This window comes from Dysidea avara, chromosome 5 (assembly GCF_963678975.1).
Source record: "Dysidea avara chromosome 5, odDysAvar1.4, whole genome shotgun sequence".
NCBI classification, from domain to species: domain Eukaryota; kingdom Metazoa; phylum Porifera; class Demospongiae; order Dictyoceratida; family Dysideidae; genus Dysidea; species Dysidea avara.
This window is the reverse complement of record NC_089276.1, coordinates 21,784,507-21,799,001: the sequence shown is the minus strand read 5'-3', so window position 1 is coordinate 21,799,001 and position 14,495 is coordinate 21,784,507. Positions and strand designations below refer to the sequence as shown.

Genomic DNA, 14,495 nt, shown 5'->3' with positions numbered 1-14,495 from the left:
AGCCCTCAGAGCATTATTTATATGTCATTATGCTTTACACACAATGCCAGAAAAATTACAATTGTGAGATCTAATTTTTTTATTTTGTACTACATTTAAGTGACTAACTTTGCTATTGGGACAGTAAGTAGGTTCATACATTAAGTTAAGTACTAAGGACTCATAGTGTGTTCTCTTTGTGTTGTTCCGTGGTCTGCTCAATGACTGACACATGATGGGTAGAAATATTCATCCATACATAGCCCAAATGATTATGTTACTGATCATTACATAGTTTAGTAATTATCTACTAGTTGAAATTAGCAAGTACACCTAACTTATAAACCAAAATCCACAATTAAATGCTCCATGTTGCTCAATATAACGAGTCCAAGCAAATCACACCTTTACCACTCAGACAGGAAGTGTTTTTATTATCCTTGCTATCCTATGAGTTGAGGCTAAATGAGAACTAGTGCTATGGCAAATTTTCCACACATTTTTGAATACAGGCCACACTCACATTGCTGATTTATTACCATTCTACATGATATAATCACTCTACAAGCAAGCCTACCCATCTGGGCCTATTGTAAACTCCGTAATTGTGTCATAAATGATTCAATAAAAACACGGTTTTTTAGAAGTAACACAATATCAACTTGTCTCATAAGTAAAACTGATATACTATTCATAGCTGTGTGGTTTACCATGTCTGGTTTTTATAACTGTTCTGTACCTTCCACATGTCAATTGTTTTGTATACATAACCCTTGCTTCTAAAATAGCATACTGTGATCCTCCCATACAAATTTCAGTGTCTTTAGATATTCAAAGTTATAATGATGTAATAATTACTATATGTACTTTGTTTACATTCAATAGCTATATGTCCAAGAATCTTTGCACCTGTTGATGGTATGATTTCCTGCCAATTGGGAGCTAATAATGTTGCTAATCCTGGAGAAACTTGTACTTTTACATGTGATGATGGGTTTACACTAACTGGTAGTTCTAGTAGGACTTGTCAGAATGATAGGACCTGGAGTGGTACTGAACCTATGTGTGGGACAGGTATGTTTGTTCAATTGTACACATAGAATTTTAAGTCATAGCAGAGATAAGGTGTAACTACCTGTAGATATTAAGTACAAGTAATGCATTGTAACACTTTCTGTGCTTATCAATACAGAATTTGCATGCTGACTACACTCTGCACTGCGTGATTAGTCATGTGCATGTCTCACACCAGTGTGCTATTGAGAAGCTTATTCATCACAAATTGAGTAGCAACTTCACTACAACTCAAGCATGTATGCCTTTCAGTTTGGTTTCCGTGCTGATTGATCAACCACTTCTTTGCTACTGTATACAGTATACATGATGGGTCAAAACTTAATAAAAGATTGTCCAAATGTTTTCATAGATTATGCTAAAAGCATTTGATTATGTCTGATGCATATGTTTGATAGAGTAACCATCTGTTTCTAGGAGGGGTTCACCAGTTTTTGAAAACCAGTGAGCTTTTTAAACTTGAAAAAGGGCATTAAGTGCCTCTGAGCATTTTAGCAAGTTGTGAGTATTTTCACTTGTAGCTAGCTAATAGCTATAACTTGACATAGTTATATATGAGAGTGGAGCTCTGTTATCCATAACATTCAAATTTGCTACTGTGTTGATCATAAAGAGCTAACCTTGGTTATAACATAATATTATGTGTATAAACCATGTTGTACAAGGCTGCAGTTATTTGTCTGATGCCAAAGATACACAACAGAGTTAATTGGTTATCTACCTTCTTAAACTATGGTGGAACACACATGAGTTTCTTTGCTAAGTTGATACCTTAATGGAATGGAGAATTAGTAGACCATAACTAGTTCACAGTATGCATGTGTGCTCTGACCTCAGACTCTGTTCATACAAGTGGAATATATAGACCTTGTAACTATGTTTTATATATTACACATTTGTATACAACATGCATAGTTCTTCAATATGTTGTAGTAGTGCTTATCGCTGTGTTGCATAGGCCCAACGTGTCCACCACTTACTGTTCCTGATAATGGAGATATTGATTGTTCACTGGGAGATGATGGAGAAGCTAATCCTGGAGACACTTGTACCTTCACATGTGATGATGGTTATGAACTAGGAGGTAGTACCAGTAGAACATGTGGAGATGATGGGAACTGGAGTGGTACTGACACTACTTGTACAATAGGTATGTACACTTTTTGTTTACTGTATATTATATTCATAAATTAATAATAAAACTTGCAAAGTGTGATTATACTATACCTCAAAAAAGGAAAGACTAACATACATGCTACAGATGTAGGAATATAAGAACTTACACATAATTGCTGTGACCTTAAGTGCACACTATGACTTAAGTACTGCAGTAATGTTGAATGGTTTCAAGCATTATGTAATTGGCAAACTGGTTTAACAGGTTTGTGTCACATGACACACTACGTTCTCAAAAGGTGAATGGCCTAGTAGAAGCTTACGGCTATTGGTGCACATACAGGCTCACTTGGTTGTATGCTCATTTAGTATTGTCATAGTTTGCTATATACCATCTCAATGTGTCATCTGTTTCATGCATATCTGTGCTATGTGTAGTTATTCTAACTAGCAATAATATACTGTCTGTGTACTATCATGGTTTATTATATGTGGAGTAAGGCAAGCTCAGGCAACTGGGGAAATTTGGAGGAATTTGGGTGAATTAGATGCTAGTTATGTAGCTGTAACGCTTTACCAATTTATACCAATATTAATGTTCCTGACATAGCTTGTCTGTCATCAATTTCTGCGGTTTGACATGTCTTAGCAGTTTGCTATCATCACTTGTTTTGCAGACAATACTAAGTTGCAAATACTATGTTCATTCAATTACCCTATTTATGGAAGAGCTTACTACCCGCCCTATAATTTCCACAGTTGCCCATTATTCATCCAAACTCATCCTCTCTCTATATATATCATATATTGTCATGTCATACATGATCTTGTGTATATATAATCTCATTTGCTATTATAGTGTCATTGTGTTCTTGTTGCATGATTGTTGTGTATTGTTATGTACACTACCAACTTTGTGGAAAATGTTATCAAGACACACGGTAGTGTGTCGTATGGCCCAAGAAGCCGGCGCGCCACACCATGAGTATATTAACAGGAAGAAAGAAAACACAATTTTCAAACCTTTGTAGCTCCGAGATCCCTTATCCAATCAAATATTTAATCAGACAAAAGCTATACACACAATTGCTTTGTTTGTTCCACAATTCCTGCAGTAAAGAAAAAAAACAAGTTAAAAGGAAGCACCAAAGCCAGTTTATGGCCAGCTTTGTGGCTTGCAATACAAAAGAAGTGATATCTAAACCAAAACAGCCAAGCTGTAAAAAAAGAGTGCGGCCCCCAAAAAGGCCAGGTTGAAAAAAGATGTGAAATCCAAGGTGGTGGGCAAGAAATGGCTGTGATGGTAGGTTAATGGCAAAAATTCTAATTACGACAATTCAGGTGAATTTGGTGCTGAATCCTAGTGGAGGAGGCAACACAAATTCACCTGAATTATCGTAATTAAAAAATTTGCCATTAACCTACCATCACAGCCATTTCTTGGCCGCCACCTTGGATTTCACATCTTTTTTCACCTTGGCCTTTTTGGAGGCCACACTCTTTTTTTACAGCTTGACTGTTTTGGATTAGATGTAATTAGCATTAGGGAAAAGAGTATGCTATAACAGAGCTTGGTGTGGTGGAAGGGTTTTTAGCTAGGCCAATAAATGTACATATATGAGCACATATGTGTAATTGAATCCTCAATAAGTGGTGGCAGTTGCCACTACTCCCAGGGATGGGCCACAGCAACCAACATGTTAATAGTGAACTTATTCACACTAGTTTATTATATAAAATGAATCATTAGATATAATGATGGTTGTGATGAATGATTGAAATGGTAGATTGAATATTCCACTAAATACAGTATAGGTCTCTGATTGCTTATAACTACTTCTCATACCTTTCAGGTATTTTTACAGAATTGCTTCAAACCAACCTAATTACCTATTAATATGTTAGCCAATGTCATCTATCATTTCACTTGTCTTGATAAGTGACTTGCTATTATAATTTATATAATACAGACTCTATTTTTATAGGTTGTAAAACTTCTGGTATTGATTTGGTTTTTGTACTGGATGGTTCTGGAAGTGTTACAGCAACTAGATTCCAACTCATAAGAGAATTTGCTGAAAGTGTATCTGATACTCTGACCATTGGTCCACAAGATAGCTTAGTTGGAGTGATAGTGTTTAGTGGTAGTGCATCTATCGAATTTAATCTACAGCAACACACCAGTAAAGCAGCTCTTTTACCTGCTATCAATCCCGGTATACCATACCCCACTGGAGGAACTAACACAGCAGCTGCTTTACAGCTTCTGTTATCCAGTGCACAAGATGGTACAATGGGAGTGAGAAATGGACGTACCCAAATTGCTATTGTTGTGACTGATGGAAGATCTAATAATCGAAGGAGAACAATAGCTGCTGCTGATGCTCTTCATGCAGCTGGTATCTATCAGGTTTATGCTGCAGGATTGGGTGGTGCTAACATTGTTGAACTGAATGCCATTGCTAGTGACCCATCACTTGTGTTTTTCACAGATGAGTTTGATATGGACACTGTTATTGAGTTAACAGAAAACTTTACTCAGACGATATGCAAAGAAGAAAGTTAGTTTTTGAACAATAATTAATGATGCAAGCTAGCATTTAGAAGTATAAATAATTCCGGAGAAAGGGTTAGAATGATATAATAGTAGAAACAAAAGTACAGTCAATACTTCTACTGTACAATTCTAACCGCCACGAATTATACTTTGAGGATGTTGCAGCTTTCAATGTCTTAATGTACAATTTGTTGGTTAGCTACAAGTTTTTCCACGATTCTAGCTGCTATGGATTATACTTAAAGATGTTACAGCTTAATGTCTTAAGGTGTAATTTGTGACTGGATTTGCGAAAAGGGGTCTTCCACACACATCCAATTCTATGAATTGGAAGACCATAACTTTGTGTTTAAAAAAGATCCAAACCTGAAATTTTACCATCCATTAATCTATGGTGGTGCACACTACTGACCAAATGTCAAGGCAATAACTTTTACCAAACGGAAGTTATGAATTGTCAAAGTTGGTAAATTGGATGTGTGTGGAAGACCCCTTTTCGCAAATCCGGTCACATTTGTTGGTTGGTTGTTAGCTACAAAGTTTTAATATCAACCTAGTTACCTCTGAGGTTCTCAGACACAAAGGCATTCAGATATCACAGTAAAGTTCAGTTCCTATAAATTAAGTTTTTAATACTTGTCCTGCACAAGTGATTTATATTTTTAATATCGTATGTGGCCACAAAATATTTCCCAAGCTCAAGGGTTGTAATCTTATATATAATACATAAGCAACCGTATTTCCCAGGAGATTTATAAATTCATAATGATGTTGGATTCATTTTTAGTCAGTTTGCTTTTACCTGGCCTGTTGTTCTTCCTTGTTACTCCTTAAAAATTAGCAGCGCTGTGAAACCCTTTAAACACCAGCACTATTTATTTAAAAAGCACTTTGATACAAACAAGAAACAAGAGCAAGTGGCTTACATTCAATACAGTTAGTATATATGGGCCACTCCATGAAAGTATGCTTGTTCCAGTACAAAGCCATTGGGAGTGAACACATGCTCACCTCTTTAATATTACTGGTTTTGGCAAGGGAGCAGGTGAATGCAAACCATGTCTTTCTTCAACTTTTCGAATTTAGTGCTATTAGGTAAGTTTATGCATAATTTAGTATATCAGTAAATAATTCCAACTACTTCTTTCTGATAGCTGTGACTGAATCAACAGCTCTTATATACTTTTACAAACCTGTTGATGTTAGGTGTGCATTTGGAGAATGAATTCACTACAGACTTTTTTGCCTGCTTACACTATTAATGATGGTTGATAGTAGTAGTTACAATACATGGCTTCATCACTTGTATACCCAATTTGAAGTTGGTTGTAATGTATGTTACATAATTTCTAACCAAATATTGCAATTAAACTTGTGCGCATTTCAGATCATGTGAAGTAAATATTAGGTCTACATAGCACTCAGTAGCTAATCCACAGAAACTTAATTCATTTATGCATCACACCTTTTGTATATGTTCTTCATTGTCTACTCACACAGCATGTCAACCACTTACTGCTCCTGATAATGGAGATATTGATTGTTCACTGGGAAATGATGGACAACCTAGTCTTGGAGACACTTGTACTTTCAAATGTGACGATGGCTATGAGCTAAGTGGTAGTAACAATAGGACATGTCAGATTGATGGAAGCTGGAGTGGTACTGACACTGTGTGTACACGAGGTATGTTAATGTCACAGTTTAATCTGAAGAAACCTCTGGTATTCTGACTATCTCACAACAGCAGTTTAACTGGAACCAGAACTATAATTTGAAAACCAGTTTTAACAATTCAAAGTGTTTATAGCACAATAATGGTTGAAGCTATCTATGCTTACTGTATATAAGAATCTACTCTCAAGTAGCTAAAGTAACTACTAACTGTTGATGTTTTGTAAGATTGAAATATCAGGCAAGTCCTTTCCAATGAAATGGCAACACAAGCATTGATTTGTTTTTAAATGGTTGAGGATAGCATTGATTAGATCTAGGCAAAGTTTTGGGTGGATAATAGCTCAGAAATATTTTATATTTACTGTAATGTACTGTAGATCCTGTAAACTAAGACTTTTACAGAAGATAAAGGTATATAGCTGAACACAAAAAGCAAAATATTCATTAGATAAGTGCAACTATATTACAAGTGTCCACATTGTGGTAGAGAGTGAAGGGTACCAATGAGAGGTAGAACTCAAATTTAATAAGAGTGCGTTGGCATGTGCCAGGTTAAAGTATACTTCCTTGGGAGCCCTCACCAGCACAAACACACACATTTCACATTTGGTTAACTTTAAAGTTTGGCTAAAATGATCACACTATCTTCAGTTATTTAAAGCTGTTGACTCCCACATCAGATATGTATATATACCGGTATTTAACAATTATACCAATGTACATATACAGGGATTAGGCCTCCATCAAATATACCAGCATAATAAAAGGGCATGATAGGCTGGAGTAGTATGCCAGCATAATGCTAGCATATTAGGTGTATATTTCAAACTGTGGAACTTAATTAAAATAGATCAATACACTGTGATACAGCAGTCAGTGGAAATTGCAAATTGCAATAGAGCACTCAAATGTGTTTACATAGCTCCTTAGATTGTTACTCTCTAATAGAACAGTTACTTTGTAGTGAAATGCTCTAATAGAGCATTCACTGATTAAAATGTGCCAAGATAATTGTAAGAAATGTTGTTAACCTAGGAGCATAAATAATAGTTATACAGGCACAATGTGGAGTCTATGAAATTTATAAACCCAAAGGCCTGGGCTGTAGTGCACGAGCAAAGCGAGGGTGTTACTAAGGGCCTGAGGGTAAATTTTTCATAGACTCCACATTGCGTCCATATAACTGCTTTAGACTTTGTTTCACATTACACTCAGATTACTTACCGCATCCATGGCTGTTTCTGCTGTAGGGTTGGCAAAAGCAGCTGGTTTTCTTGTGATAATACTAACGCCATGGCAACTATGCATCCTCACATGACAAAATAATTGCACTCGTTAAATCACTGCACGTGAACAATGCATAGCGATTGGATAGGCCTAGATTCTGAGCATATGTTATATTGTGCGTGAAGGCGTGGAGTATATTAGAAAACAAGGTGGAGTATATGAGATTTATTACCCACCCAAAACAGCCTAAATAGAGTCTAATGCAAGGATAATGGGAACAATGAAGAGCATAATAGGTTAAAAATTGAAATTCCTGAATGCATTATGGACACAATTTTGAGCATATTTGACTCAGGCCTAACAAAGATGACTCTAGGCTGCATACCCTGTCAATTTAGATTAAGGAAGAGTTAGTGTATAGTAATGTCAGCTCATAATAGTGGTATTTAATTTTGTTTCGTGCCAAACTGGATTGTTTATGAAATGTGGAATTATTTAATTTTCTGATTGCAAATTTCTAGCTGGGAATATCTACAAAGGAGTAATTTGAAAAAAAATAAGCAACTGTAAACCAATTTGTATTTATTATGCAGTGGTAACATGTCCACCACTCACTACTCCTGATAATGGAGATATTGATTGTTCAGTGGGAGGAGATGGAGAAGCTAATCCTGGAGACACGTGTACCTTCACATGTGATGATGGTTATGAACTAGGAGGTAGTACCAGTAGAACATGTGGAGATGATGGGAGCTGGAGTGGAAATGACACTACTTGTACAATAGGTATGTACACTTTTTGTTTACTGCATCATTTTATGTTAATGAATTATAAACCTTGCAAAGTTTTTTATCCATCAAAACCATACCTCAAATGAAAAACAAACAGAGAGTATGTTGTAGTTAAATTGTATCTGTGATGGAAGTAACGAAGTTGACTCTGTAGTGCATGTGCTTATTAAGGCAACAATGATACCCTACTTACAATTGTTATTGCCAGGAATTTGTGATCTAACATATGTATGTAGTGACAGAAAATTTGTGCTTTGTGTTTGCTAGTGATTTCCTTGTTCATGATTGTTTGTGTGTTATATACACTACCTGAGCATGTGTAAGATCAAGGTAACCTTGGATTTGGTGTGAACGAAGCCACATGTGTGTATCTAGGACCATAGGTGGCAGGGAGAGGGAGGGTAGGGGCTGTTCAGCCCTCAATCTATTGAGAGAAGGCTTACCCCCCTCAGAATGATTCTTGCCAAAATTATCCTTGTTGGAGTGGGGCTGATGACCGTGCAAAAGATTGATATACACCCAACCCACTACAAAAAATTGACTTGTACAATTTTTTCTTCTGTAATCAAACTATGGAATAGTTTACCCCGATTTGTAATCAACTGATCAACTACCCCACCCTTAATTGTTTTGTATTAATCCTAGATAATTACATGCATGACACCTGTGCGTTATAAATTGTACTTTATTTCTGCACAGAAAGTACCCTAATAGAACAGTCAAAGTGCTTCTTACCTAAGAATAGTTGAAAATGGAAAACAAATTGTTTCCTACAGTAGGAATCAAAACACTGGCATCTTACTTTGAGGGTTGGTGTCTTCCCACTGTACCAAGTGTTTCCAGGTGTCTAAAGGCTGATTGTAGGTGCTGCATGTTTATTAACCCTCCTGTAGTCAACAGCTAAAAACTTTGCCAAAAAAGGTTTTTATTGACTACAAATAGTCTGTTTATATACTTTTGACTAAAAGGTTGGTATTCTACTTGAAATACTTCAAATTGTACTATGAATTAATTCTGGTGAACTTTGAGGCACCATGAAAGCTAAATGGTTACAGCTTCTGGGGAACTGCACCCCACAAGACTCCCTGCTGCCAGAGATTCTATACTCTGGTCAGCCCCCTCACATCAACTACTTCCTCTGTCACTGTGTAGGACCTAGATCTTCATCATTAGTGTGCTATCTGTCTTTCTTTAATAGTGACCTTATTCACACTAGTTTATTATATAAAACAAATCATTAGATGATAATGACCACTGTGATGAATGATTGAAATGGTAGACTGTATTTTCAGGTCTTTCTACAGGATTGCTTCAAACCAACCGAATTGTCCTTTAAATATGTTAGCCAATACCATCTATCATTTCATTTCTCTTGATGTTGTACGTATTAAAATTTACACTGGATATAAACAATATGAGTGTGACCCAAATGTTCTGTTTGTTTGTATCAGTATCAATAATGAAGTATCTCTGACTACTTGTACAAATCTGACTCCTTGTAGTAACAGGTTCAGTCTTCTTATGGGACCCTGGTGGGATATGTTTGTGAAATGTTTTAATAGATTACAAGGATTTATGTACTGTACACCCTATTTTTATAGGTTGTGAAACTTCTGGTATTGATTTGGTTTTTGTACTGGATGGCTCTGGAAGTGTTACAGCAACTAGATTCCAACTCATAAGAGAATTTGCTGAAAGTGTATCTGATTCTCTGACCATTGGTCCACAAGATAGCTTAGTTGGAGTGATAGTGTTTAGTGGTAGTGCATCTATCGAATTTAATCTACAGCAACACACCAGTAAAGCAGCTCTTTTACCTGCTATCAATCCTGGTATACCATACCCCACTGGATCCACTAACACAGCAGCTGCTTTACGGCTTCTGTTATCCAGTGCACAAGATGGTACAATGGGAGTGAGAAATGGACGTACCCAAATTGCTATTGTTGTGACTGATGGAAGATCTAATAGTCAAACAGCTACTATAGCTGCTGCTGATGCTCTTCATGCAGCTGGTATCTATCAGGTTTATGCTGCAGGATTGGGTGGTGCTAACATTGTTGAACTGAATGCCATTGCTAGTGACCCATCACTTGTGTTTTTCACAGATGAGTTTGATATGGACACTGTTATTGAGTTAACAGAAAACTTTACTCAGACGATATGCAAAGAAGAAAGTTAGTTTTTGAACAATAATTAATGATGCAAGCTAGCATTTAGAAGTATAAATAATTCCGGAGAAAGGGTTAGAATGATATAATAGTAGAAACAAAAGTACAGTCAATACTTCTACTGTACAATTCTAACCACCACGAATTATACTTTGAGGATGTTGCAGCTTTCAATGTCTTACTGTGCAATTTATTGGTTAGCTACAAGTTTTTCCACGATTCTAGCTGCTATGGATTGTACTTAAAGATGTTACAGCTTAATGTCTTAAGGTGTAATTTGTGACCGGATTTGCGAAAAGGGGTCTTCCACACACATCCAATTCTATGAATTGGAAGACCATAACTTTGTGTTTAAAAAAGATCCAAACCTGAAATTTTACCATCCATTAATCTATGGTGGCGCACACCACTGACCAAATGTCAAGGCAATAACTTTTACCAAACGGAAGTTATGAATTGTCAAAGTTGGTAAATTGGATGTGTGTGGAAGACCCCTTTTCGCAAATCCGGTCACATTTGTTGGTTGGTTGTTAGCTACAAAGTTTTAGTATCAACCTAGTTACCTCTGAGGTTCTCAGACACAAAGGCATTCAGATATCACAGTAAAGTTCAGTTCCTATAAATTAAGTTTTTAATACTTGTCCTGCATAACTGATTTATATTTTTAATATCGTATGTGGCCACAAAATATTTCCCAAGCTCAAGGGTTGTAATCTTGTATATAATACATAAGCAACCGCATTTCCCAGGAGATTTTATAAATTCATAATGATGTTGGATTCATTTTTAGTCAGTTTGCTTTTACCTGGCCTGTTGTTCTTCCTTGTTACTCCTTAAAAATTAGCAGCGCTGTGAAGCCCTTTAAACACCAGCACTATTTATTAAAAAAACACTTTGATACAAACAAGAAACAAGAGCAAGTGGCTTACATTCAATACAGTTAGTATATATGGGCCACTCCATGAAAGTATGCTTGTTCCAGTAGAAAGCCATTGGGAGTGAACACATGCTCATCTCTTTAATATTACTAGTTTTGGCAAGGGAGCAGGTGAATGCAAACCATGTCTTTCTTCAACTTTTCGAATTTAGTGCTATTAGGTAAGTTTATGCATAATTTAGTATATCAGTAAATAATTCCAACTACTTCTTTCTGATAGCTGTGACTGAATCAACAGCTCTTATATACTTTTACAAACCTGTTGATGTTAGGTGTGCATTTGGAGAATGAATTCACTACAGACTTTTTTGCCTGCTTACACTATTAATGATGGTTGATAGTAGTAGTTACAATACATGGCTTCATCACTTGTATACCCAATTTGAAGTTGGTTGTAATGTATGTTACATAATTTCTAACCAAATATTGCAATTAAACTTGTGCACATTTCAGATCATGTGAAGTAAATATTAGGTCTACATAGCACTCAGTAGCTAATCCACAGAAACTTAATTTATTTATGCATCACACCTTTTGTATATGTTCTTCATTGTCTACTCACACAGCATGTCAACCACTTACTGCTCCTGATAATGGAGATATTGATTGTTCACTGGGAAATGATGGACAACCTAGTCTTGGAGACACTTGTACTTTCAAATGTGACGATGGCTATGAGCTAAGTGGTAGTAACAATAGGACATGTCAGATTGATGGAAGCTGGAGTGGTACTGACACTGTGTGTACACGAGGTATGTTAATGTCACAGTTTAATCTGTAGAAACCTCTGGTATTCTGACTATCTCACAACAGCAGTTTAACTGGAACCAGAACTATAATTTGAAAACCAGTTTTAATAATTCAAAGTGTTTATAGCACAATAATCGTTGAAGCTATCTATGCTTACTGTATATAAGAATCTACTCTCAAGTAGCTACAGTAACTACTAACTGTTGATGTTTTGTAAGATTGAAATATCAGGCAAGTCCTTTCCAATGAAATGGCAACACAAGCATTGATTTGTTTTTAAATGGTTGAGGATAGCATTGATTAGATCTAGGCAAAGTTTTGGGTGGATAATAGCTCAGAAATATTTTATATTTACTGTAATGTACTGTAGATCCTGTAAACTAAGACTTTTACAGAAGATAAAGGTATATAGCTGAACACAAAAAGCAAAATATTCATTAGATAAGTGCAACTATATTACAAGTGTCCACATTGTGGTAGAGAGTGAAGAGTACCAATGAGAGGTACAACTAAAATTTAATAAGAGTGCATTGGCATGTGCCAGGTTAAAGTATACTTCCTTGGGAGCCCTCACCAGCACAAACACACACATTTCACATTTGGTTAACTTTAAAGTTTGGCTAAAATGATCACACTATCTTCAGTTATTTAAAGCTGTTGACTCCCACATCAGATATGTATATATACTGGTATTTAACAATTGTACCAATGTACATATACAGGGATTAGGCCTGCATCAAATATACCAGCATAATAAAAGGGCATGATAGGCTGGAGTAGTATGCCAGCATAATGCTAGCATATTAGGTGTATATTTCAAACTGTGGAACTTAATTAAAATAGATCAATACACTGTGATACAGCAGTCAGTGGAAATTACAAATTGCAATAGAGCACTCAAATGTGTTTACATAGCTCCTTAGATTGATACTCTCTAATAGAACAGTTACTTTGTAGTGAAATGCTCTAATAGAGCATTCACTGATTAAAATGTGCCAAGATAATTGTAAGAAATGTTGTTAACCTAGGAGCATAAATAATAGTTATACAGGCACAATGTGGAGTCTATGAAATTTATAAACCCAAAGGCCTGGGCTGTAGTGCACGAGCAAAGCGAGGGTGTTACTAAGGGCCTGAGGGTAAATTTTTCATAGACTCCACATTGCGTCCGTATAACTGCTTTAGACTTTGTTTCACATTACACTCAGATTACTTACCTCATCCACGGCTGTTTCTGCTGTAGGGTTGGCAAAAGCAGCTGGTTTTCTTGTGATAATACTAACGCCATGGCAACTATGCATCCTCACATGACAAAATAATTGCACTCATTAAATCACTGCACGTGAACAATGCATAGCGATTGGATAGGCCTAGATTCTGAGCATATGTTATATTGTGCCTGAAGGCGTGGATTATATTAGAAAACAAGGTGGAGTATATGAGATTTATTACCCACCCAAAACAGCCTAAATAGAGTCTAATGCAAGGATAATGGGAACAATGAAGAGCATAATAGGTTAAAAATTGAAATTCCTGAATGCATTATGGACAAAATTTTGAGCATATTTGACTCAGACCTAACAAAGATGACTCTAGGCTGCATACCCTGTCAATTTAGATTAAGGAAGAGTTAGTGTATAGTAATGTCAGCTCATAATAGTGGTATTTAATTTTGTTTCGTGCCAAACTGGATTGTTTATGAAATGTGGAATTATTTAATTTTCTGATTGCAAATTTCTAGCTGGGAATATCTACAAGGAGTAATTTGAAAAAAATAAGCAACTGTAAACCAATTTGTATTTATTATGCAGTGGTAACATGTCCACCACTCACTACTCCTGATAATGGAGATATTGATTGTTCAGTGGGAGGAGATGGAGAAGCTAATCCTGGAGACACGTGTACCTTCGCATGTGATGATGGTTATGAACTAGGAGGTAGTACCAGTAGAACATGTGGAGATGATGGGAGCTGGAGTGGAAATGACACTACTTGTACAATAGGTATGTACACTTTTTGTTTACTGCATCATTTTATGTTAATGAATTATAAACCTTGCAAAGTTTTTTATCCATCAAAACCATACCTCAAATGAAAAACAAACAGAGAGTATGTTGTAGTTAAATTGTATCTGTGATGGAAGTAACCCATTCAACTATTTAAATATTGAAGTTGACTCTGTAGTGCATGTGCTTATTAAGGCAACAATGATACCC

At 36.1% G+C, this 14,495-nt stretch overlaps 1 protein-coding gene across 1 annotated transcript in view; it reads left to right on the top strand.

Annotated features, from left to right (window-relative positions):
- The window catches only part of LOC136255113 (uncharacterized), an 81,389-nt gene that overhangs the window by 16,268 nt on the left and 50,626 nt on the right, over positions 1 to 14,495 (top strand). The window contains exons 10-17 of the mRNA XM_066047832.1: positions 865 to 1,053; positions 2,012 to 2,203; positions 4,155 to 4,730; positions 6,227 to 6,412; positions 8,224 to 8,415; positions 10,023 to 10,598; positions 12,096 to 12,281; positions 14,091 to 14,282. Of these exons, the coding sequence (XP_065903904.1) occupies positions 865 to 1,053; positions 2,012 to 2,203; positions 4,155 to 4,730; positions 6,227 to 6,412; positions 8,224 to 8,415; positions 10,023 to 10,598; positions 12,096 to 12,281; positions 14,091 to 14,282 (2,289 nt within the window). The remainder of the gene's footprint in view (positions 1 to 864; positions 1,054 to 2,011; positions 2,204 to 4,154; positions 4,731 to 6,226; positions 6,413 to 8,223; positions 8,416 to 10,022; positions 10,599 to 12,095; positions 12,282 to 14,090; positions 14,283 to 14,495) is intronic.